At 34.2% G+C, this 27,753-nt stretch overlaps 1 protein-coding gene across 1 annotated transcript in view; it reads left to right on the top strand.

The window, feature by feature from the left end:
* DNAJC1 (DnaJ heat shock protein family (Hsp40) member C1) overlaps positions 1 to 27,753 on the top strand; it is a gene marked incomplete at both ends in the record, with an annotated part of 121,511 nt that overhangs the window by 61,960 nt on the left and 31,798 nt on the right. Inside the window, 2 exons of the mRNA XM_084253409.1 lie at positions 1,065 to 1,155; positions 10,022 to 10,185. Coding sequence (XP_084109535.1) covers positions 1,065 to 1,155; positions 10,022 to 10,185 — 255 coding nt within the window. The remainder of the gene's footprint in view (positions 1 to 1,064; positions 1,156 to 10,021; positions 10,186 to 27,753) is intronic.

Here is a 27,753-nt window from a genome sequence, read left to right on the forward strand (position 1 = left end):
AGTGCCTGCTTTATACCAGGTTCTGTGTCTGGGCTTACAAGTAACCCATCTCAGATTTTTCATTTTCTAGGAAAGAATGTTGTATAATACAAGCTGTCATAGAAGTGTGTTCAAATACAGAAGCAGTGTAGAGGAGAGAATTACTTTATCAGGGAAGGTCAGAAAGATTTGCAAAAGAGGTAATTCCTGAATATGATTTTCAAGGATAAATAGGAGTTCATCAGAATAATGGCAGGGAGCAAAATATCCTAGCCAAAGGAAAAAGCATACACAGACATGTGGCAGCATAACCCATGGTGTTCTGGTGACTGCAAGTAGTATGGCTATAGAATGGAGGAAGTTTGGGTGAAGGGGAGGTAGAAAATTACCTTTGTTGCTTTTTCCCATTGGCAGGATTTTCATATGCTTACATCAGCAAATTATTTTTTTCCATGTCTGTGGTTATTGAAGACATAGCCTTTTTTTAATTATTCTGCTAGTTTTTAGTATATATGCCATACCTTGAGATTTTATTCATGTGTCTTAACACCTAAGTATTTGTGTACACTATGTGTCCTCAATCCTCCGTGATAAAAGCTGGTCTCTAAGTATGACAGAAGGAAGAGTAACAATTTCACTTGTATCTACATGGTCATGTAGTTTTTATAAGTAGATATGCATATAATTTTAAATCTCTTGGAGTTAAGGAACTAATAATTTTTTTAGTCATAATATTATTTACTATACCGAATAATTCAAGATGGTTCTGTAAATGTTTTTCTGCTCTTTGTACAGTAGCACAATACTGAGAAAATATAAAATGGAAGAAAACAGAAAGATGATATACCTTGCGTATCTGGAGCTTACTTAAATTTATACTCAAGCAATTTTTGGCCTTCAGTCAGCTCTCTAAGAGAGAAAAATCATAGAGAAATTTTTATTCAGTTTATTCTGTTCATCATAAAACTTGAAAACAAACACAGAGAGACTGCTTTTCAAATGAATATATAAATGAAGTTATGTGGAAATCAAAGCAAACTTTAATACGTTAAATAAGTTAACTTATTTATAACTTCTTTTTTAAGGATGCTGGGCAGTTTTATGCTAAATATAAAGAAACAAGATTGAAGGAAAAGGAAGATGCATTGACTAGAGCTGAATATGAAACACTTCAAAGTGAGTTTTAAACATTGTCTTACTGTGTTAACATTATCATGTAAAGCTGATTATTTAAATTTGGGGTTTTCCTTAAATTTAGCAGTAATTAAATTTTCTATGCTTTCTTTGACACTTTCTAATTAGATTCTTGTACTTATCATGTGTTTAAAATACTGTGTTAGTAATTATTAAACCACCCATAGTTCAGTATCAGAGTAGGGATTAAATCAACATGGAGTCATAAAGTTCCTCAAATCTAAGAGGCATCCAAAATCTAGAAAGAACTAAAATACTCCAGTCATTGGAATAATTACTATAATTGTCTTTGATAATTTGTTGCCAGGTCTATCCAACTGATCACCCAACTTGTAGTATTAAAGTAGAAAATGGGAAATCTGAAAAATATCAGTGATTATTGTTTTGAAAGCCTTGTTTTATTTGTATTATTATATAATATGTAAAACGACTAAATTATCAGTATGTAGAAATATTCCATAGAACACTAAAGACAGTTCTTGCTACTTTTAGAAAAAGCTGAGCATACTATTATTTAAAAAGGCGTTTTCCCCTACTCTCACCACTAGTATTCAACGTAGTTTTGGAAGTCCTAGCTAAAGCAGTTCTGCAAGAGAAAGAAATAAAAGGAATCCAAATTGAAAAAGAAGTAAATTTGAAACCATTTGCACATGACATGATGATATACATAGAAAACTCCAGACTCCACTAAAAAACTATTAGAAATAATAAATCAGTACAATAAAGTAGCAGGCTAAAAAATCAATATGCAAAAGTCTGGTTTTTTTCTATATGCAAATACCAAACTAGAAAAAAAAAGAAAATCCTATTTACAATCACATCAAAAAGAATAAGTAACTAAGAATTACTAAGTAACTAAGAATTAACAAAGAGAATGGATGATCTATGCAATGGTAACTATGATAAGTTGTTAAAAGAAATAAGATACAAAGGAATGGAAAGACATTCCATGCTCATGAATTGGAAGAATTAATATTGTCAAAATGGCCATCTTACCTGAAGCAATTTACTGATTTAATGCAATTGCTATCAAAATTTCAGTAGGTTTCTTTAAGGAAATAAACATTACTGAACTTTGTATGGAACCACAAAAGACCCCAAAAAATCAAAGCAAGTGGTCCCAGACTTCAAATTATACTACAAAACAATATGGTATTGGAATGAAATTAGAACCACAAACCAATGGAAAGACTTTAGAATCCAAAAATAAATGCACACTCATGGACAGTTAATTTATGACAGAATAGCCGAGGCTAACAATGGAGATTGGAAAGTCTCTGCAACAAATGGTACTGGGAAAATTGAATAGCTACATGCAAAAATCAAAAATGAACAAACAAAAAACTAGACCAGTACCTGACAGCATACACAAAAATTAATTCAAAATGGATTAAAGACTTCAGATGCAAGAACTAAAACTATATAATACATAGAAGGAAACACAGGCATAACTCTCTGTGAAATGGATTTCAGTAATGTCTTTGGGAACTCCATATAATGACAAGGAAAATAAAAGCAAAAATAAACAAATGGGACTATATCAAATTTTAAAACTCTTTACAGCAAAAGAAATTATTATTTAACACTATATAACATTGGTTATTTGCTTTATCATCTTGTTTATAGAATGTAAGCTCAGTGAGGTTAGGGTTTTTGTCTTTTTCACTGTTGTCTGTCCAAATACCTTAAAAAGTCCCTGGCAATACTAAGTCCTTAATAAATACTTGTTCATTGAGTTTATGAAGTTGAGATTTCTATTTTTTAAAAACTTCCATTGGGAGTGTTTTATTTTTTTTTTAAATAATAAATTTTATTTTTATATTCCCCATACAATTGCAACCCCCCCCATTCTGATCCCAATCCCTCCCCTCCCGCCCCCCACACCCCCAAAAGTGTCTCTGTTTCATAGTTTTTTGTTGATTCTGATTTTCACTTTCTTATAGTTATTCATTTTCCTGGTCCCTTATTTAAGTTTTCTAGATTCCTGCTATGAGTGAGACCATCCGGTATTTTTCTTTTTCTTTTTGACTTATTTCGCTGAGCATGATCCCTTCCAGCGCCATCCATGTTGCTGCAAATTGCATGTGTTTATCTTTTTTGAATGCTGAGTGATATTCCATGGTGTATATGTACCACATCTTCTTGATCCAGTCATCTATTTTTGGGCATTTGGGTTGTTTCCAAAGCTTAGCTATTGTAAATAGTGCTGCTATAAACATAGGGGTGCAGGTGCTCTTTGGAATTGATGTTTCTGTGTCCTTTGGGTAAATACCTAGGAGTGGAATTGCTGGATCATATGGAAGCTCTATGTATAGTAGGTCCAGAAATCTCCACACTGCTCTCCATAGTGGTTGGACCAGTTTGCACTCCCACCAACAGTGCAGGAGACTTCCTTTTTCTCTACACCCTCGCCAACATTTGTTGTGCCATTCTCACTGGTGTAAGATGGTATCTCATGGTAGTTTTGATTTGCATTTCCCTGATGACAAGTGATGTTGAACATTTTTTCATATGTCTGTTGGCCATTTGCATTTCCTCTTCAGAGAAGTTTCTTTTTAGCTCTTCTGCCCATTTTTTGACTGGATTATTTTCTTTGTTGTTGTTGAGTCTCATCAGCTCTTTGCAGATTTTTGTGATCAGTCCTTTATCGTTAGTGTTGGGTGCAAAAATGTTCTCCCATTGGGAGTGTTTTAGTTCAGACTTTATTTCCCTCCACTTCCCTAGATTATTTGTTGTACATGGTACCAATTTGGGCACAGGAGACAATACAAGACAATGCAAACTATAATTAACACCCAGTAAATTCATATCTATAAATGTATACACATGCACAGCATAAATAATTTTATTGAACAACTTGTGTGCTTTTGAGGCTATGTAGTAAAAGCTGTTCCTGTAACCCATGTAATAAGTAATTTAGCCAAGTCAAACTGGAAAAGTGCAACTGAGGTTTTGTTTTTGTTTTTGTTTTAATTGCCCTTAATGCTTTCATTGTTTATTCAAACTGAATCTCTTCAGCAATACAAACCTTGGGGGTCATTGTCATTCAAATAACAAAAGAGCTTTGCTAATACTAGAATGAACTAGAGGAACCCTCTGAACAAGACAATGGTCCTCATGTAAAAATAACCCTTAAAAATAGCAAGCTCACCATCAGGCATACAAAGAAAATCCACACTTCATCTATTCCTACTGATTTCCACTTCAGTAGGGAATAATTTGCTTAGTGGTGGCTGTTGGGATTTTTCAGATTCTGCAGAACCAAGGTATTATTAAACGATACCTTCAATTCACACATTCAACTTATACGAAAATGTTGATAGCAATTTCCCATCATATACTGAAAGTCATAGATGTCTACCATTATCCTGACGGCACACTCTGGTTTGAGAAGATGGAAGAAACCATAACTAGGAAAGGTTCTGTTTTTAAGGATTCATTTGGGCCAATTTGGATAATTCATGGTAATCTCCCATCAGGTTTTTGAACTTCACATCTGCAAAGTTCTTTTTTCATGTAACGTAAAACATTCTCAGATCCTGGGAATTAGAATGTGGTCCTTTTTTAAGGGACCATTTTTCAGCCTACTGCAGTTCTTCAGGATCTGGGCAACTTTAGGATAGGAACTGTTCCTTTTTATCTCTTGACCTGCAGCACTGAATATAGTGTCTTAGAATATAGTAAATGTTCAGTAAATGGAAAAAAGAATGAACAACTGAACATATAATGTAATGCCATGAATATTAATGACTGTCAGCTAAGCACCTATCCTGTATAGAAAAACACAGTTTCTAGGAGATCATCATTGAATTCAAAAGCTCAATAATTACAAATCAAAATAATATTCTAAGCAACTGCAAAATAGTTTAAAGCAAACTACTGTTAAGAGCTTGGGATGGTTGGGCCTCCCCGGTGGCGCAGCGGTTGAGCGCTGGGTTGCGAAGCTGCCAGCAGCCTCTGCAGCGCCGGTTCGATCCCCGGCTGCTCCCCGGCCACTGGAGGAGGGTCCCACATGGCGCGCAGACCTCTCCTGCTGCCCGCTGCTCCCCTCAGCAGTGTACTTCGGTCCTTCTGCCTGCTCTGCTCCCCGCTCTGGCTCTGGTGAATTCTCTCACCCTCCCGTGCTTCTGACTGTACCCAGTGCATGTATGAACAAAACAAACAAATGAATAAATAAATAAATAAATAAAACATGCCTCTAAAAAAAAAAAAAAAAGAGCTTGGGATGGTACGGGATAACATTAAGATAGATTGATATATGTGTTGGGGAATAAGGATGTTATATAATAATTGTTATATTAAGCTAAGATTGAAATAAAAGATGATATAGCAGTTGTTGAAATAATTTTGATTAAATTAGATAAATCAATAAATAAATATAATTTTTATGTAACTATCATTTTTAAGTAAAATTGTTAAAGGAAAAAATTTTAAGCCTTTAAAGACTACTTAAAAGGAGTAAAGAATTGCATTTACAGAAGAAAAAAATATCAGAGTAGCTCAAAATTCACCTGTAGAGACAGTGTGAATATACTACATTTCACTGCTTTCATAGACATGTCCTTTTTGTACATATAATTTACATATAACATTATATTAGCTTCTGATATTCACCATAATGAATACCAGAATATTCATTATGTGTTTACTGCATTGTGTATTTATTGCAAAATAATCACCATAGTAAGTCTAGTTAACATTCATTACCACACATAATTTTTTTTATCTTGTATGGAACTTTTAAAATCTGCTCTCTTAGAAACTTGTAAATATACAACACAGTATTTTTTTTTGGGGGGGGGGAAGAGTATAGAGAATGTGTAATTAGTAATGAAAAATCTGAGTGATACAAGACACAACAGTCAGCATACTGTTTATAGCCCAGGAAGTATTTATTTTGTAACACACAGCTTTGTTATGAAGTTTTTTGTTTGTTTGTTTGTTTGTTTTTAAAGATTTATTTATTTATATATACAAGAATCAGTGTACAGGCCAGATGCGTGGGTGGGTGAGAGGATTCGCCAGAGACAGAGTGGAGAACAGAACAGGCAGACTGACGAAATACACTGCTGAGGGGAGCAGCAGGCGAGACAGGAGAGGTCTGCTGCACCATGTGGTACCCTCCCCAGCCGGCAGGGATCGAACTGGCACTACAGAGGCTGCGGACAGCCTCACAGAGCGGCTCTCAAGCGCCTGTGCCACCAGGGGAGGCCCTTTGTTATGAAGTTTTTATAACAAACCACTTGTTATAAATTTTTCCTTATTTTTTTTATTGTGGCAACGTTGGTTTCCAATACTGTATATAGGATAATACCTCTTTAGGTGTATATTACCACATTGCACCTGCCACCAGGGCACCCTTCGTCCATCATCATATCCATCCTGCCCCCTACCTCCTTTCCTCTTCACTCTTTTCCTCCCACGCTGGTATTCTCCATTTTACAGTCAGGTTTCTAGGGTTTGTTTTTGGTTTGGTTTTGGCTGACTCTATAATCCACTTATGAGAAAAACCATCAGGTATTTGTCTTTCTCCTCCTGGCTTATTTTGCATAGCATAATTCCCTCCTGTTACATGCCAAGAGCTTATCTTTTTATACATAGCTGAGTAATATTCCATTTTATATATATACACCACATCTTCTTAATCCACTCATCTGTTCTTGGGAATTTAGATTGCTTCATAACTTGGTTGCAATAATCATAGGAGTATGCACATGACAATTTAGAAAACAAAATTGTCATAATACAAAGTATCATAATACAAAACTTTTTGAAGTTTGGCCATTTTTCCAAAGTTATTCAAAGATTTTTATTCTCCCTAAGATTTTCATAGCAATTCTCAAACTCATTTTATTTTCTTTTATTTTGTTATTTTTATCTAATAAAAATTGTAAGAAACACAAAATTTTAAATATATAAATATTTTAAGACTTGTTTGCCAGTATGAATGTGTAACAATCCTCTAATAAGTTTGAAAATTCATCACTAGCTTATAAGTTACTGAAACTTAGAATGTAAAAAAGAAAGCATATTGAAAACAATATACTAGGCACTAATAAGATTTCTGTCATGTTTTTTATTGAAGTGTTATATTTAGAAAAGGTGATGTATCGAATTTAAGAATATTAGAGAACTTTCATATTACTATTAATAATGTCAGAAACTGTCATGTATTTTTTAATGTAGTCTCTAATGGTTACATGTAGGGACTCTTTTAATTAATTTTGTTAACTTCATTGCAGTGTTCTGTATTGTATACTTTAGAATTAATATATAAAGGTCCCAAATCCCCTAGTGTGCATTTCATTTTCCCCTAATCCTTCTTAATTTTAAAGACCATCATTGGAGTACTGAGTTCATAATAACATTTCCATCTGCTTAATTGAGTAAATGCATCTCATGCAGATTAGCAGTAGCTATTTCATGCTTCCTGTTTTCATGACCTAATTGCTAATCTGCCCTCAAGTCTATCTGCTTTACTGCTGAGATTGTGCACTGTCCTTTGAGGGCTACCTTAGAACTACTTTGAGTAGGGTGTGGTATTAAAATGATAATTTTCAAGAAGGGAATATGAAGAGGGTAATTTCTTAAAAATAAATATCCTCTTAGGAAATTTTAATTCGAGAGATGTGTTGTATTTATTTGGAAAATTTTTATACTTCTAGATTGTGATTTTAAGAATGATGATATTATTGATACAGCAATTCCTCCCCCCCACCACCGCATTTTTGTCCCTTACGCCCTTTTGAGCTTTCTCCTTCCTCTTGTTTAATAGTGTCTACTTGTTTTTGTAAATAGTTTGCTTCATTGGGTCATCTGCTATGTAAATGTCCAGTATTTGTCTTTGTCATTCTGACTTACTATACTTAATTCCTTCCAGCTCCTTCCCTTATCTTTCCTTATGACTGAATAGTATTCTGTTGTGTGGATATACCACATCTTCTTGAACCAGTCCTCTGTGACTTTTTATAGTAGCAAAATTCTGCATATGTCTTATTAGATTTACATCTAAGTATTTCTTTTTTTATATTCTGAGTGATTATAAATGATATTAGATTTTCATTTCAAGTTCTATATGTTCACTGCAAGTTAAGAAATTCCATTTGACTTTTTATTCTGTTTTGATTCAGTTCATCTTTATATGTAGATCTATATCCTACAGTCAAGTGGATTTACTTATTAGTTCTAGGAATTTTTATTTAGATTTTAGACTTTGTATGTAGACTATGATGTCATATGACAATAGCTTAGTTTTACTTTTTCCTTTTCAGCCTGTATGCATTAAATTTCCTTTTTATACCTTCTTTTACTAACTAGCCCTTTTAGAATATTGTTGAACTAGAATGATGAGAGGACATACTTGTTTTCTGATTAAGTCTGATGAGAGCTGTAGGGTTTTTGTAGATGCTCTATGCGTAGTTGAGGAAATTTCCTTCTATTCTTAGTTTTCTGAGTTTTTTGATTGGGTGTTAAATTTTGTTGTTGCACCAACTAATATAATTATGTGATATTTTTTTCTTTCATGTGTTTGGTAGATAACATTGATTGAACATTGAATATCAAACCACACTTGCATCCTTACAGTAAATAACACATGGTCATAGTATAAAATTTTTGTATATTGCTGAATTATATTGGCTAATATTTTGTTAAGGATTTTTGTTTCTATGCTCATGAGAGATATTAATCCATAGTTTTCTTTTTTGTACTGTCTCTTATAACTTTGATGTCAGGGTAGTATTAGCATCATATATTGAATTGAGAAATGTTCTTGTATTTTCTGTAGGAGACTGTACAATTAGTGTTAATTCTTTAAGCATTTGGTAGAATTCTCTAGTGAGAGTGTCTAAGCCTGACTATTTCCTCTTGGGGAGTTTTTAAATTACAAATCAAATTTCCCTTCTAGTTAAAAGGTTTTTCAAATATTAAGTTCACTTATCAATTTCATGTATCTGCATCTATTTTATATAGCTATTTCACATTCTAGATGAGTTGGAGCAATTGGCCAATTTTATCTGGATTGTCAAATTTACATGTGAAGTTGTTCTTAATACTCACTCACAACCCTTTTAATTTATGCCTGTGTGTCCTGTAGTGACTTCTCCTGTTACAATGCTAATATTGGGGACTTATATTTTCTCACTTTTTTTCTGTCAGTTTTGCCAGATATCTGTCAATTGTATGAATCTCTTCAAAGAATTAGTTTCTTGTTTCATTGATTTTTCTCTGTTGCTTTTGCTTTCATTTGCTTTCTGTTCATACTTTTTTTCCTTTCTGATTGCCTTGAGTCTTTTTTTTTTTTCAATTCCTAAATGTGGAAGCTTATATTATTAACTTAAGACTTCATCTTTTCTAATGTAGTACTAAAAGTACTATAAATTCACCTCTCAGTACTGTTTTGCTATGTCCCACTTATTTTGATATTGTATTTTTATTTGAGTCAGTTCAGTATTTTTCCCCTTGATATTTGCTTTTTGATATAGGGATAGCTTATTTTTAATATATTACCTTATATAGCTTTTAATGGGTGCTTAATTATATATACATGACTTATCCCAAACTAGTATTATTTCCATTGTGCCAAAATGAAATCTTTGATGAAACGTGCTTTAAAATATATAAAATAACACAGTGGTTATATTTTAATCATCATCTCGTTTGTCACTAATGTCTCAAGTTTTATTTAAAAATAGTATAGTGGCTAGTGCATAATAAAACTCACAGCTTGTAACTATAGCAAAGCTTTATCTTGAAAAGAAAATGTGTGTTCTTTCAAGATGTCTGTGGATAAGAAATTCTTTTTATTCTTAACAAATTTTAATATTTCACTCTTTTAAACATTTCTTAGAACAGAAGAAAGTTAAAATGAAAAAGCCAAAACCTGAATTTCCTGTATATATGCCTTTAGAAAGTACATATATTCAATCTTATGATCATGGAACATCTATAGAAGAAATTGAGGAACAAATGGATGATTGGCTGGAAAACAGAAACAGAACGCAGAAAAAACAGGTAAGTAATCTTTTTAAAGTGTTTCAGTTGATTACATAATGAAAAGAACAAAAATATGAATATACAGTTCAGTGAATTATCACAAAGTAAGTTAGGTTAACTGTTGGCAAGACGAAGAAACACAACATAGCCAGTGTCAAAAAGTCTCACTCATGCTTCTTCCTGGTCTATCATTCTTGTCTCTCTTTCAGGTATCCTAACTATCCTAACTTCTAACACCATAGATTAGTTTTATCTGCTGTTCGAAGTTTATAAATGGAATTGTCTTCTCTTAGACCTTTCCGGCTGCTATAGCAAATGCATAATAGACTGGGTGCCTTAAACAACAATTATTTCTCACAATTCAGAAGACCAGGAAATCTAAGATCAAAACACCAGCAGATTCAGTGTCTCGTGAGGGCTTTTTTCCTAATTCATAGATGACAGTTTTCTTGCTGTGTCCTCTCATGGTGGAATCAGTGAGAGAACTCTTTGGGGTCCCTTTTACTAACTGACTTAATCCCATCAGTGAGAACTCTACCCTCATGACTTAATCATCTTTCAAAGGCCCTGCCTCCTAGTACCATCACTTTGGGAGTTAGGATTTCAACCTAAGAATTTAGGGAAATAGAAACATTCAGTCCATCACACATGCCATCTTTTTCCTCTGTTTAGTACATTTGTGAGATTCACCCATTATTGTATGTAGTCACGTTTAGTTCATTTTATTTGCTATAAGCAGTTAATGTAGAGATGTAGCAAAATTTGGTTTTGTTGATTTATGTTATTTCCAGTTCTTGACTATAATATTTTTCCTGTGAACATTATTTCACTCTTAGTACATGTATGTGTAAATTTCTATTGAGGGTATTAAGTTGCAGGGTTAGCCTTGTTAAATATCTCAAATAATTTTTTACTTTTTATAAGTGTATCAGTTTACACTTTAACAGCAGGGTATAAAAATTCTAGTTACTCTACATCCTTGACAAAACTTGGTCAAATCTTTTATTTTAACAGTTCTGGTAGGTGAGTAGTGCTATCTAAATTGGTTTAATTTGCATATCATTTGATGAGTAAGATCGCACACTTACTTTTATGTGTATTGGACACTAATCTCCTATGTTGAAGTGCCTTTTCAAGTCTTTTTATTGGGTTGCCTGTGTTTTGTCATACCTATTTGTGAAGAGTTCTTTTATATGTCAGAAATTAGTCCTTCGTATATATTTTCTCCCACACTGGCTTGCCTTTTCAGTCTAAATGATATCTTCTGATCAGCAAAATTACTAATTTTAATCAGCAATCTTTTCCCCTATTTGCTGTTTTTTCCCCAACATTTATTTATTTATGCATACAAGAACTGGAGTACAGGCCAGAGGTGTGAGAGGCAAGAGGATTCACCAGAGACAGAGTGGGGAACAGAACAGGCAGACTGACTGAAATACACTGCTGAGGGAGCAGTGGGTGAGACAGGAGAGGTCTGCTGTGCATGTGGGTAGTTCACTGGCCGCCAGGGATCGAACTCTTTACAAAGGCTGCATGTAGCTTCATAGTGCTGTGCTTAACCCCTTGTACTACCAGGGAGGCTCCTTATTTGCTGTTTTTATGTTCTATTTAAGGAATCTTTTCCTAGCTCAAAGTCATAATTTCAAATCCTTCAAGAAGCTTTAATGTTCTGTTTTTTTACATTTAGATTGATAATCTCCTAGAATTTTTTTGTGTGTTTGGTATAAAGTAATTGGGGGAAAATTTTTTTCAAAAGTTTTCCAAACCACTTGTCCCAATACCAATTACTAAAAAGACTGTTTCCAGTTTGCACATGTAAACACCACCTTTATCATAAAAAAAAGTTTCTGTAACTGTGAATCAGTTTCCAAACTTTTTTTTATTCCAATAATTCCATAGTTCATTATGGTCTGATACCATACAGACTTGATTACTATATTTTTATAATAGGTACATTACCTTTCAGCTTTAGTTTCTTTAAGATTACCATTTATATTTTCATTTAAATTAGTAGAATGTTATTTTCCATAAATTATTCAGCTGAGAGATTCAACTAGGATTACATTGAACATATAGATCAATTTTGGAAAAATTATCTTCCAAAAAGCATTGACTCTAGAACCCATGAAAAAAATCCATTCTTTGAAGCTTGACCACTACCTCACACCATACACAAAAATCAACTCAAAATGGATTAAAGAACTAGACATAAGACCTGAAACCATAAAATACATAGAAGGAAATATAGGCGAAACACTACGGGATTTGCACATCAAAGACATCTTTACAGACACATCACCCAAAGCAGTGATAGTGAAGGCAAAGATAAACAGCTGGGACTACATCAAATTAAAGAGCTTCTGCACAGCAAAAGAGACAATAACAAAAACAAAGAGAAACCCCACCAACTGGGAGAACATTTTTGCACCCAACACTAATGATAAAGGACTGATCACAAAAATCTGCAACAACAAAGAAAATAATCCAGTCAAAAAATGGGCAGAAGAGCTAAAAAGAAACTTCTCTGAAGAGGAAATGCAAATGGCCAACAGACATATGAAAAAATGTTCAACATCACTTGTCATCAGGGAAATGCAAATCAAAACTACCATGAGATACCATCTTACACCAGTGAGAATGGCACATATTAAAAAAACTAGCAACAACAAATGTTGGCGAGGGTGTGGAGAAAAAGGAACTCTTCTGCACTGTTGGTGGGAGTGCAAACTGGTCCAACCACTATGGAGAGCTGTGTGGAGATTTCTGGACCTACTAAACATAGAGCTTCCATATGATCCAGCAATTCCACTCCTAGGTATTTACCCAAAGGACACAGAAACATCAATTCCAAAGAGCACCTGCACACCTATGTTTATAGCAGCACTATTTACAATAGCTAAGCTTTGGAAACAGCCCAAATGCCCAAAAATAGATGACTGGATCAAGAAGATGTGGTACATATACACCATGGAATATTACTCAGCATTCAAAAAAGATAAACACATGCAATTTGCAGCAACATGGATGGCGCTGGAAGGGATCATGCTCAGCGAAATAAGCCAAAAAGAAAAAGAAAAATACCGGATGGACTCACTCATAGCATGAATCTAGAAAACTTAAATAAGGGACCAGGAAAATGAATATAAGAAAGTGAAAATCAAAATCAACAAAAAACTATGAACCAGAGACACTTTTTGGGGGGTGGGGGGCGGGAGGGGAGGGATTGGGGTCAGAATGGGGCGTTTGCAATTGTATGGGGGAATATAAAAATAAAATTTATTATTTAAAAAAAAAACTCTATACACAAAAAAAAAGAAATACAAAATAAACTTTTAAAAATATACATATAAAATGCAAAAAAAAAATCCATTCTTTCAGATCTTCAAAAACATTTTTAAATAATATGTTGCAGCTTCTGTGTGTATATTTGCACATTTTTTTCTTGGATTTATTCCTGGATATTTAGTATTTTGGGATCACATTGATATTGTTTCTTAAATTTCACTTTTTAATTATATTTGGTATATTAGAAATGTAATTTGATTTTTTTTATAATACCCTCATGTGTAGCAACCTGGTGGGATTAATTTTTTTTAATTTTAGTATTTTCTCTGACTTTCACACATTTTTTCCCCTTTTGTCCTGATAAGGATCTCCAAAACATGTAAAATACAAGTGATAATAATTATCTTTATTTCATTTCTAATCTCATAAGCAGTTTTCATCAACTGAAATTTTTATTTCATCACTAAATTTCTTTATTAAACTTTCATCATTTCAGTATTAAATATAATCATGCTGAAAGCTTTTCATTGCATTTTTTTAGTTATACTTAATATAAAATTCGTAAGAGTGCACACTTCAGTGATTTTAGTCTATTCACTTTGTTGTTTAACCATCGCCACTAATTCAAGAACATTTTTATCGCACCAGATTATAATAATAACCCTTTGATTTGTTAGCAGTTAGCTTTAATTCTCTGCTCATCTCTTCTCTAGCAACCACTTTTCTGTCTCTCTAGATTTACCTACTCTAGTCATTTCATGTAATTGGAATCATGTAATATGTGACTTTTTCTACTTGGCAAAATGTTTTCAAAGTTTGTCCAGTATTTAACAATATTTCATTTCCTATGGCTGAAAAATATTCCATTATATGGCTTTATCACATACTGTTTGTCCATTCATCAGCTAATGAACATTTAGTTTGATTCCACTTTTTGGCTGTGATAAAAATGCTTTGAATATTCATCTATAAGTCCCTTGTACATATATGTCCTGTGGTTTTTCTGGGGGTTAGAATTAATACCTTAATTCATAACAATCTAGGATTAGTTTTAGTAGTGAACAAAAATTTTCCTATACATAATTTGTTGCCAAGATTAAATCTTTTTGTATTGTGTGCCTCTCAACCTAGAATTATAATTAGCTATGCAGTTTACTTTTAATGAGATAGAAAATTAATTACAAACAAAACTTACATTTATGCTATCTTTTAAATTTACTTATGTAGTTACCTTCCCTGGTGTTAATGTCTTCATATGCTCTTGGTTACTGTCTAGTACCATTTCATTCTGAAGGACCCTCCTTTATCACTTGTAGTTAGAACTGCTATTGATGAACTCTTATTTTAAAGATTTATTTATTTATGCATACAAGAACTGTGTGGGGTGGGGTGAGAGGATTCACCAGAGACAGATGGGGAGCAGAACAGGTGGATTGACTGAAATACACTGCTGAGGGGAGCAGCGGGCGAGACAGGAAAGGTCTGCTGCACCATGTGGGTAGCCCCCTGGCCAGGGATCAAATTCATGCTGCAGTGTCTTTGGATAACTTCATAGTGCTGAGGCTTCACCCCTTGCACCACCAGGGAGGCTTTGTTGATGACCTCTTATACTTTAGTAATGTTAATCTAGGAATGTCTTCATTTTGCCTTCATTTTTAAATGATAGTTTTGCCAGGTAAATATTTGGTTGACTATTTTTTTTTTTCTTTCAGCACTTTGCATCATTCCACTACCTTTTGGTCTCCATTGTTTCTGGTTTGAAATCAGATGTTGATCTTATTGAAGATCACTTTAAATAATGAGTTTTTTCTTCTTTCCTGTTTTCAAGATTCTTTATCTTTTGGCACTTTTATTTTGATGTAGGTAGATGTGAATCATTTTTTACTATCTTTTTGAAGTTCAAGAGCTTCAAATATTGGAAGCTTTTGACCTTTATTCTTCACATGTTCTCTCTCTCTCTTCCTTCCTTCTCTTTCTCCCCTCTCTCCCCCCCTTCTCTTTTCTCTCTCTCTCCTCTCTCTCTGTCTCCTTTTCTCACTCCTTTCTCCCCTTTCTGGCACTTTGATTATGCATATCCAGGTAAAGCCATATGTGTATTCTCGGAGGTGTAATTTTTTTTCATTGGAATCCAGTTCCTTTATTTTTTTTTTTTAAAGATTTATTTATTCATTCATTTTTTTTATTCATTTATTTAATTATACAAGCACTGGGTACAGTCAGAAGCGCGGGAGGGTGAGAGAATTCACCAGAGCCAGAGCGGGGAGCAGAGCAGGCAGAAGGACCGAAGTACACTGCTGAGGGGAGCAGCGGGCGGCAGGAGAGGTCTGCGCACCATGTGGGACCCTCCTCCGGTGGCCAGGGAGCAGCTGGGGATCGAACCGGCGCTGCAGAGGCTGCGGGCAACTTCGCAACCCAGCGCTCAACCGCTGCGCCACCGGGGAGGCCCGGAATCCAGTTCCTTTAATACTTACATGATTGTTCAGGTTTTATATTTCTTCCTGTGCCAGGATAAGTAAGTGTAATTTTCCCATTGGTTTGAATTACGAAATTTATTATTATGAAGTTGTTCATAATATCTTTCTACTTTAATGTTGTCAAATTGAGCTTTCTGTGATATGAAACTATTCTATATCTGTGCTTTCCAATATGGTAGTGGCTACTGAGCACTTGAAATGTAACAGTGTGACTAAGAAATTTAATTTTAACTTTATTGCACTGTAAATAATTTTATTTTAAATAACTTCATGTGACAAATGACTACCATAATAGACCATATTGAATTTGCAATGATTTCTTCTTTTTCCCTCTCTGCTGTTAGATATATAAATGTTTGTTCTCTTGCTCTCTCTCATTGGTCTCTTCTGTTTTTCAGTTTTTTAAAGTTATTTTTGTTTTCAGATTATTCTTTTCATAAAACATAGTGAATTCTATTTCATCATTATCTCAAGGTTTTACAATATTGAACACAATGTCCATAGGGTGATTGGTTTTATATTTTTGCTAGACAACTCTTATTTTTTATTGAGATATAAAGGACATATAACATTATATTAATTTCATTTGTACAACATGATTTGTACAGAATAAATCCCCCCACTTTTTTTTTTAAGATTTATTTATGCATACAAGAGCAGGGGTACAGGCTAGAGATGTGCAGGTGTTGGGGGTGGGGGTGGTGAGAGGATTCACCAGAGACAGTGGGGAACAGAACAGGAAGATTGACCAAAGTACACTGCTGAGGGGAGCAGCGGGTGAGACAGGAGAGGTCTGCTGCAGCATGTGGGTTGCTCCCTGGCCGGCCAGGAATCAAACTCGTGCTTGCAGAGGCTGCTGATTGCTTCATAGTGCAGTGCTTAACCCCTTGTGCCACCAGGGAGGTCCTTTAAAATTGTATTAATCTACTTTCTTTACATTTCTATATAAAATGAAGATAAATATATGTCACATTGTCCTTCCTGCTGATATATATTAAAAAGTTGCCTTTCTCCAAGAGTTCTCTAATACTTTACATAACTAGCTTTGTTTTGTCTAGGATGTATTTGGGGAGGACTTAAATAACATGACTTTTAATTGTCACAAAGTGAAATGTTGTAATGAAGAGATAAGTTCCCAGGGAAGGGTCTCCTGCATATGTTACATGGCAGTAGATGACCATAGAGGTTAATATATTTGTATATGGTTCATATAGATAATTTGTGTAGGAAAATACCGTAGGTGAGAGCTAGTTGCTGATTTTACTGATAATTGCATGTCAAATGAGGTAAATATACAATTTTTGTCGTTATCACTAATCTTACATCTTTTGAGATTCAGATATTGCCTTGTGTGCTGTATTAAGTAGCTCATTTAGCCCTCATAAGAACCCTGAATTAGTTAACATTCTCTCCATTTTACAGAGGATGTTTGATTATCAGTACCAATGTGAGTTATTAAGTTGATCATATGTAATTGCCATTTTTTAGAGCAAAAACATTCAAATATCAGGAATTTTACATGATTCAACTTATACAAGTAAAGTAGGCATCAATCCACCCATGGGACTTTTCAACCTTCTTAAACTCAGGTCATTTCTCCCAGAATGTACCAGGGCTTTCACTATTGATAGTGCCTGCAGCACTTTGTAGCAATAAGTAAAAGATGAAAAATACCCAAATAATAGGAATATTGGTAAAAAGTAAAATTTGAGGTTATTTCTGGTTTATAATTGCCTGACATTTTCAGTAAAGTTGGTGATGGTCATTTGTTTCAGTTTGTAAAACGTTGTAGTTAAATATTTTAAATTTAATAAGCAGTTGTCAAACAAATTTTTGTGAAAAATACTCATTCAGTATGTGATTAATAATAGTGAAGATTTAACGAGCTATTGGGTAAGACAAATGCATCGCTTTCTACCATACACATTACATAGCAAAAAAACTTTTAAAATAAAATAGATACTTCTTTTTCCCCTGATGACCTAGTAGTAATGTTCTGCACTGTTATATGTAGCAGACCTGGATTTCATTCCTGTTCTCGTTATCTCTCTCCCTGGGGCTGCAGTGCATAAAATAAGAAATAAAATCACTATCCTGCATCCTATTGCCATGGGCTGTACCCTTGTCAGATTTCATAAACTAAGCTAGATGGGTCTAGTTAGTGCTGAGATGGAAGACCCCAAAGAAAACAAAGTCTGTGGGACAAACATCTATCAGCCAGTATTTCATCTTCCTTGAACCCTTGTCTTAAAGTTATTATTGTACTTTCCTCATTGTGATTTGATTGCTTTACTTGCTATAAGAAAAAAAAGGTCTTTAAAAATAAGTGCATTTCTAGTAATTTAAATGAGTACATCACTTTTTAACTTTCCCTTTTCAAATTTGAAAAACTATTTTGTTTGAAAGGCATTTGGCTATGTTCTCGAGGAAACAGTTTTTCAACTAGCAATATTTTCTTTTTTTCCATTGTCTAAAAATGTACTGTCTGAGACTTCCATTTTATTTATCTCTATAGAATGGTCTATGTTTCTATTTGTTTTGAGATAGTATTAAACCTTGTTTTATAAATAATACAGTATAACACTTTTTTAATTATATTTTTACATAATCTTTAATTGTCAAATTTGATTTCAAAATTTCAAATACCAATTGTTTTAAATATATGTGTTAATGTATGTAGATGGATATAATTTAGTTAATAATGCCTAATGTTTAACTTGAATAGATCCAGCATATCTTCAGCTGTTTCCTCCCCAGAACACACACAAATACACCTTCCATAAATACAGATGGTACATATTTATGCATTTACGTACACAAAAACACACACATTCCTGTGTTCTCTAACACTGATTTTCTTCCTTCTCTCCCTTCCTTCCTCTCTCTCTCTTTTCCATCTTCCTTCCTTCCTGCCTACCTGCAAAGGAACTTCTTTTCTTGTGCCATTTTATAATGTCAAAATGAAGGAAACTATATCCTTGGAAAAACTCTAAAGTTCTAGGAAACATGTCTATTCTCCTCAGATTCATATTCATCCATATACACAAAAATTTAATGTTTTGCAAAAACACAGTAAGAACAGAAGCAGACAAAACCAGGTCATTGTGAGAAAATAAGTCCTTGAATGGATGTGTGAATGTAAAAAATAGAAAATTATATAAATTAAGAAGAGCGTATATCTTCATCAGAAAAGCAACTTCCAGAATGCTGTTCTGTTTTAAAATGTTGATGGCAACACTTGGAACCATGAGCATATTCCTGAAAAGTATTCAAGACCTCATGGTGGTTTCTTCCTCTGTCTACTCTTAAGCCAAATCTCTTCATTTCTGATTAGAATGACCCAGATCAAAAGTAAATCCCCAAAGTCTTAATAATCAGTTAAAGATTAATGTATATTTTTTCAAAGAAATAAGAATGGTCATTTATATTATGAAGTATTCCAGCATCGATCTAATTTTTATTTTAGTAACGTTTAAAATATTCCCTATATGTCCTCAAAGATTTTTCAAAGAGTAGTTTTTTTAAGTATTTTACAGTGATAAACTTGTTTTAAACCAGACCTCTTATCAAGATTTTAGAATTCCCCATGGGGTGGTGGTTCGTAAATTTTCAAAAATTGCTTCTTTGGAGGGAAAAAACTTTACATTTGCCAATATCAGTGGCAATTTTTCCCATCGTGGCTGTTTTGAAATTATCTATGTGAAGTTGTTTAAAGTAGAATTAACAAGAGATGTGCAAGAATACTTCCCATATATGATATTTCCACCATGCAGATATAATAGCTGTAAACATCTTGCAAGGCTCACCTAATAATAAAATACAGTAAAATAACTAGGAAGTGATGATTTGAGTGTTGCTTTTTGAAAATATTATTCTATATCTATTTAATTTAATTTTTAATGACGGAGATATTCAACAACTGGCTTATAACAAAGTACCTGAAACTTCATCAGTTGGCTCTCATAAGCTGGTATGAGTGAGGTCCAGTACACCAGTGCTCCTTGGGAAATTCCTTTTTTTTTTTGTTTCTACTTTTTTTAACCGTTTTGATCATCTCTGACGTAAGGAAAATATGTATTAATCTGATAAGTCAGATTGTAAGTCTGATTGATCTATCCTTCATTGTCTCAAGATTCATTGTAGTTAGGTTGATTATTTTGCTGTTGGTATTTAGGGAACAGTTAAGACGATATAAATACCAGCTGGCTTTTTTTTATCAATTTTTTCTGTCAATATTTTAGGTCCTCTATAACACTATTCTGTAGTCATTTAATATCTTGCCTTCCTGTTACTGTGTCTAACAAGACATTTTAAATACAGCAAAATATATTTCTTGTATTTCCTCTACCTTAACAACAGAACCCAAAGAAAAGGTTTCGGAGTATTGGTGAGATAGTTTTGTTTGCTACATCTTGAAATACTTAACCCTTCCTAGATTGATCATTTTTATTATTAGAAACAGAGTTGTTTTGTTTTTAAAGATTTTTAACGTAATTATCACTAGTTTGATAATAGCTGAAGTTTCTAGTGAGGTCTCTCAGTTTGTGTACATCACATTTATGCATACAGTCAAATATATGTGTGGATAAACAACAGAATACTATGAGAATTAAATGAAATGTATAGCAGTTACATCATAGCCCTTCACTAAATATTAGTTTAATTTTCTAAACTCTTAATTTTCTAAAAAGAGTTAATGAATATGTTAGTGACTGAAGGGTACCCAGGGACCCTAAACTCTTAAGGGATGCACACTCTAAAGAAATCTGGCTATCCATGTACACATAGGCAAAGGAACCATACTGTTAGTATAATAATTTTTTAATAGAATTATTGTGATACAGAAGAGAAGATATTCCTAATAATAGTTACCCAGTAAAACTCCCTAAATCACCCATCCCTTTGCCTAGCCACTGAGACCTGAAATCTTGCCACAAGTCTAAGGTAACGCCTAGCAGGGGACAGTAAGAAAAGGGCAAGCTGGTCTGGGACAAAAAAAAAAATCAAAGTACAAATCAAGATAATGGCTGCCATTGTCTCTGCTAAGGACAACCTTCTCACGTGTCTTACTCACATGCCTCTTTCAGGTGTCTACATGTCTCTCCTCCATGTGTCTCCTTCCAAGTCCCTCCCAGGTTCCTGGGTACAAATCAGAGCTAGATAAGCAAGCGTCTGCTTGCCTTCCATGTTATGTAGTGTCACCTAACTGCTCAGCTCCACCCCAAGTTCCCAGCAGATCCCTGCTTAGGAAATCCAGTTCATTTGCAAAGTGGGACCTGTAATCCAGCACAGCTGTATGTAGATAGGGGCAAGGAAAACAGCACCTCCCCTAATAGATTTATGGTTAAATAGGTGTTTACCAGCATTTTATTCTGCTAATTCTGTTTAATGCTGTCTTTAGTTTCATAATATCTTTCATATGAAAGACTTGCAAAGATAGTTGAAAATTTTTTCTAACAATCACTTCTCTTGTGACGACTATTTGACTAACATTTTAGTTATAACTTTATTTTCCTAGAAATTTTGTACAGTAGAACCAATTTGCAATCAATTTGAAGAACGCCAAGGTAATATTGATAATTAAGTCTTTAAAGTGGGTCTTTTGTTAAGCCCAAGCATCTTATAATTAATAACTACCATCACACCACCTGCTCTCTTCTGCCTTGAATCTTATCACAATGAAGTTGCTTTGAAATGTGAGAATGCTTTCTACTTCCTATGCTACATGTTCTAGTTAGACATCTTATTACTGATTAGTTGAACACTATTTCCTGTTTTTTCCCCAATGTATCTCTAAATGAACTGCTTCTTAGTTAGGATTATGTTCTATAAAACAGATACTTAAATAAATTAGATTTTTTTTTTTTGCAGAGAGGAGATAATAGAAAAGACAAATCACAGTAGATGAAATACTTTCCATAGTAAAATTTTTATAATATCCAATATATAATTAGGTATACCTATGGAGAGTTTTTTAAAATCAATTTGTTCATGGTCATTCTTTTATAATGTAAGGGAGTTTTCTGTATTCTGTAGTGTAGGATTTAGTTTTTGTACTTTGTATTGTTTCCCCTGCATCTTATTAATAATACAGATAACTTTTTGAGAAAGAGGCTGAGATATAATTCTTACATTCTATTTAACTGGTCATTCATATTACTCCTCTCTTCCACTGTAAAGCACCTGATGGTTGAATCCATGCCCTTTTCATCTTTATTTATTTTTTTTTTAAAGAAGACATAAATCTTTTTTTTTTTTTTAAATAGAGGCATGTTTTTTTTATTTATTTGTTTGTTTTTGTTTTGTTTATACATGCACTGGGTACAGTCAGAAGCGCGGGAGGGTGAGAGAATTCACCAGAACCAGAGCGGGGAGCAGAGCAGGCAGAAGGACCGAAGTACACTGCTGAGGGGAGCAGAGGGTGGCAGGAGAGGTCTGAGCGCCGTGTGCGACCCTCCTCCGGTGGCCGGGGAGCAGCCGGGGATCGAACCGGCGCCGCAGAGGTCGCCGGCAGCTTCGCAACCCAGCGCTCAACCACTGCGCCACCGGGGAGGCCCCCTTTTCATCTTTATAGTCACTATATAGTCACTATATTTTTTTATCTTTTATGTCATGCATGTGTTTGTCTTTCAAAGGACAGTCTTCCATCATTTAAATTTCTGGTATATTTCACCACAGTCTCAAGGTGAGGAATCATAGAGGAAAAACTAACATATTGATACTGGATTAGACTCAAGTTGCTGGGTGAGAAAAGCAGTTTTTCAATGTCAGTCTTTTACAAAAAGATATGTTTATACATACAGTCAGGGTATTATTAGAGGAAATGATAACTTCCTCTACCTAAACAACATGCCCATGTATCGAAAATGTTCTCCTGAATGATAGTTTATCATTTATCATATAGATCAGATTACTTTTATAAATATGTTTATTCTCTCCCATGCTTAAACTACATGTAAAGCTAAATTACTTGTAGGATGCTATCAAATATTATAAAAAATCACTTTCAAAGTGATTTTTTTGTTATTGGGAACTGATTTTTCATTGTGAGCTTGTTGAGGTTTTTATATGAATGCAATTCCTTCCAGAACTTAATGATGGTCACACTACTAATATAGTACCACTTTAAAGTGAATTGGGTCTCCCCTGGTGGTGCAGACGGTTGAGCACCACACTGTGAAGCTGTCCGCAGCCTCTGCAGCCGCCGGTTTTATCCCGGCCGGCCCACCGGCAAGGGTTTTACGTGGTGCGGCAGACCTCTCCTGTCTTGCCAGCTGCTCCCCTCAGCAGTGTGTTTTGTCAGTCTGCCTGTTCTGTTCCCCACTCTGTCTCTAGTGAATCCTCTCACCCTCCCGCGCATCTGGCCTGTACCCCAGTTTTTGTATAAATAAATAAATAAATCTTTTTAAAAAATAAAGTGAATTCAGGGCTTGGGGCTTTTTTAGATTCCATAAGTAATATAAATTTGGGATATAAATCCTGATGAGGACTAGCTCATGTTTACAACTTCTCACTAGCTTCTTTTATCACACTGAAATGCTGGGCACCTGGAAAATGCCCTTCCTTGCAGTCACATGTGGATAGAAGTCATGTGTGGAGTTTTTTCTTCTAATTTGATTTAAATTGTGGATGTTATCAGTCCTTTATCATTAGTGTTGGGTGCAACAATGTTCTCCCAGTCAGTGGGGTTTCTCTTTGTTTTTGTTATTGTCTCTTTTGCTGTGCAGAAGCTCTTTACAAAAATCTGCAAAGAGCTGATGAGACTCAACAACAATAAAGAAAATAACCCAGTCAAAAAATGGGCAGAAGAGCTAAAAAGAAACTTCTCTGAAGAGGAAATGCAAATGGCCAACAGGCATATGAAAAAATGTTCAACATCACTTGTCATCAGGGAAATGCAAATCAAAACTACCATGAGATACCATCTCACACCAGTGAGAATGGCACATATTAAAAAAACTAGCAACAACAAATGTTGGCGAGGTTGTGGAGAAAAAGGAAGTCTCCTGCACTGTTGGTGGGAGTGCAAACTGGTCCAACCACTGTGGAGAGCTGTGTGGAGATTTCTGGACCTACTAAACATAGAGCTTCCATATGATCCAGCAATTCCACTCCTAGGTATTTACCCAAAGGACACAGAGACATCAATTCCAAAGAGCACCTGCACACCTATGTTTATAGCAGCACTGTTTACAATAGCTAAGCTTTGGAAACAGCCCAAATGCCCAAAAATAGATGACTGGATCAAGAAGATGTGGTACATATATACCATGGAATATTACTCAGCATTCAAAAAAGATAAACACATGCAATTTGCAGCAACATGGATGGCACTGGAAGGGATCATGCTCAGTGAAATAAGCCAAAAAGAAAAAGAAAAATACCGGATGGTCTCACTCATAGCAGGAATCTAGAAAACTTAAATAAGGGACCAGGAAAATGAATAACTATAAGAAAGTGAAAATCAAAATCAACAAAAAACTATGAACCAGAGACACTTTTTGGGGAGTGGGGGGCGGGAGGGGAGGGATTGGGGTCAGAATGGGGGGGTTGCAATTGTATGGGGAATATAAAAATAAAATTTATTATAAAAATAAAAAATAAAAAAATAAATTGTGGATGTTGTCCTTAACACATGTCCCAGTTTTACTGGGGGAAGGACAATGTTCTATTAAGACTTTCCACATGGTATGAACTCTAGTTTATTTCTGTTCCCTGAAGTTCCAGGCCTTGTGAGAGTAGGCTTTTGCCTTTAGCTAGATTTTAGATTAAATAATCTTTATTATTTTGTAAGTTCTTCAAAATTTATTTGTAAACATAGAGATTGTTTGTTTCCAGCTACAACAATGATCCAGATATGTAGTCAGCCATATACAGGTAACTTTAGATTTCTGATGTCTATTTGCCACACTAAATTATTTTTTTCTAGAGCTCCAAATTATTTTCTAACAGTGTCAATTATAGCAACTCCAGTAGAGTAGCAGATAACTCCCTTCAAGTGATAACATGATAATGATTGCTAATGTTTGTTGAGTATTTTTTGTAATGGAAGGTATTATACACGAACTATATAAATTAAGCCTCACATCAACTATGTGAGCACCTATTATTGTCCCCCATGTACTGATGAGTTAATTGAAGGTTATAGTAGTTATGTTCTTTACCCAAATTTACACAGTTATTAATCAAGGGAATTTGGATTGTAAAAGAGGTATATTTGGCTCCAGTATTTTTGCTCTTGATTATGATACCCTGTTGCCATAGGAGCATGGCCATTGCGTTATAGACCTCTCATAACTTTGGTTCAGCTATGGATGCTATAGTAAGTAAGTACAGTTTAACCAAGATCCAGTTAAGGAAATCTGAAGTTCAAATCCTTCTTGTTAAATTTTAAAAATTCTAAAAGTGTTTATTTTTTATTTTTGATACATTCAGAGCATGGACTGGTATACTTTTCTTTCTTTGACATTTTAAATTGTTTTTATGAATTGAAAGAAAAGCCATTTCCCCAAAATTATAAAAATATAATCGCTATGTAATTTATAGAAGTTTTTATTCATATAAGTACAGGTATGAAAACTTGACTTTGATATATGTAAATGGAAAGCGTATAAAATTAATAACTTTTTAAGACAGAATGAATAAGAAAGAAAATGACAGTTGAATACCTTTGAGAATAAGAAAAATAAGCATTAGTGAGAAAAAGCATAACCAATGTTAAGTTAAGGGAAAAAACTAAAACTACCATGTCTAAAAATGCAGTTAAATATATTGGTGGCATTTATATAGATATCATGGAACATAGCATGCTGTAATTTTATCCTGGTAAGAGATTGATTTTCACACTTTTTCACATCAACTTCCCCTCATTCTAGGGAACCATCTTATAGATGTGTATATTAATGGTCATAAGGAGATATGGATAAAACATAAAAATTTACTACCTTTACAAAGAAGCAACTCTTAAGTACCCACTTTTCACCCACTTTTCTATTTTTTTCCTGATTTTCTAGACTTCAGTTCAAGTCTCTGAAGTTACAGAGATTAGTGAAAAGTTAAATAACATTTGTACTTTTTAAAAAATTATGATTTTATGAATTATTATAGATTAGTTTTTCTGTATTCTTATTCTGATGACGCTTTTTCAACTTCTGTAGGCTTGCTTTAGTTTCTTCTATCTTAAAAAGAAAGTTTTGGACTGGATTGCCTCTGATCCCTTATAATTCTAATATCTTATTAAATATTAGGGCTTAGATAAACCATTGCAATGAGGCTGTTCTAATACAATATAACTACTTAAAATGGTATCCTTCATGTTTTAATTAAGCTAATGAGATTCTAGTGTACATATAGAATACCAATTACCAACCTAAGAATCAAGTACCATTTTGTTGAATAATGTGATCTTTGATATAGTGCACTTCAACTATAGTGCATCTAGATGTAAATACAATGTGAAAATGCTATAGATTTCTAATTTCCCCTCTGCCATTTGCCAAACAAATTCTGATTTTTAAAAATCCCTTCAATTTCTTTTGGTTTCAGTTACTTCTTTCCCAAATAGGATAATGCAGGAAATTTTCTGCCTGAAGACAGAGTAGTTGTTCCTTTGAGCTCATGTTTAAGAGCTGTAAATCTATAAATAAATATGTCTCTTGAGACATGAAAATGTCTCTTTAATAGACTTCTAACTTTACTGCACAAGAGGTCTACATTTGGAGCATCACTGATCCCGGGAGAAATATGTATTATCATTTCCCACTTGTGTATGAATTATCTTCTAATAATATATCTAGAAATTATTTTTCTACCTACAAAATGTCCTATTCTGAATTCTACTTTTTTCCAAATTATTCAACTGTTCATTACCTTTATAATGTATTCTAGACATTACGGATATGGGAATGAAAGGTATAGCTTCAAATCTTAAGTTTCTCCATACAGAGAAACAGCTATATAATAGATCATTATAATGCAATAATTTCTCTTTTTTTTAAGACTTATCTTAAAAAATAAGAGGGAGGGTGAGAGAATCCACCAGAGACAGAGCAGGCAGCAGGATTGAAATACACTGCTGAGGGGAGCAGCAGGCAAGACAGGAGAGGTCTGCCACAGCGTGTGGGAATCGAACTGGCAACGTGGAGGCTGCGGACAGCCTCACAGCACTGTGCTCAACCCACTGCTCTTATGGAGAGGCCCATAGTACAATAATTTCTTAATGGAGGAGAAGTGATCATTAGGTAGACAATGCAAAATAGTACATTCTGGGCAGAGGAAAAATTTTCAGAAATGCACACAGATATGAAACAGCTTGTAGTTCAGTCAGTAGTTTTGGGTATCTGAAGGATAAGGGTATGATGCAGATATTAAAATGAAATAAACCTGGAGAGATAGGCAAGGGCCTAATGCCAAATCTTTACACTCAAGCATAGGAACCTGGATTTGTTCCTGGGAAATGGGAAACATTGGTGGATTTTCTTTTCCCCACCACAATCCCTTATACACCTAGATCCTTGCTACCTGTCCCCTCCCTCAGCCTCAGAAATCTGACTTCATTTATTAATGTCTACAAGTTTTTAATATTTTACTTTGTTAATTCTTAGTGGGTCAATTTTTAAAATTTTGGACAAACTATTTAATCTTCAATGCTCTGTAACAATCTTGTATGTCACTATGAGGATTAAATTATTTAATACAGGTATAGTACTTCCACAAGGCCAGACATACATAAGAAAACCTTCAAAGCACTGTATAACTCCTGAACTCTTTTTTTTTTTAAGATTTATTTATTTATGCATAAAAGAACTGGGGTACAGGCCAGAGGTAC

The sequence above is a fragment of the Talpa europaea genome, assembly GCF_964194135.1.
Source record: "Talpa europaea genome assembly, chromosome: 14".
In the NCBI taxonomy this organism is placed as follows: domain Eukaryota; kingdom Metazoa; phylum Chordata; class Mammalia; order Eulipotyphla; family Talpidae; genus Talpa; species Talpa europaea.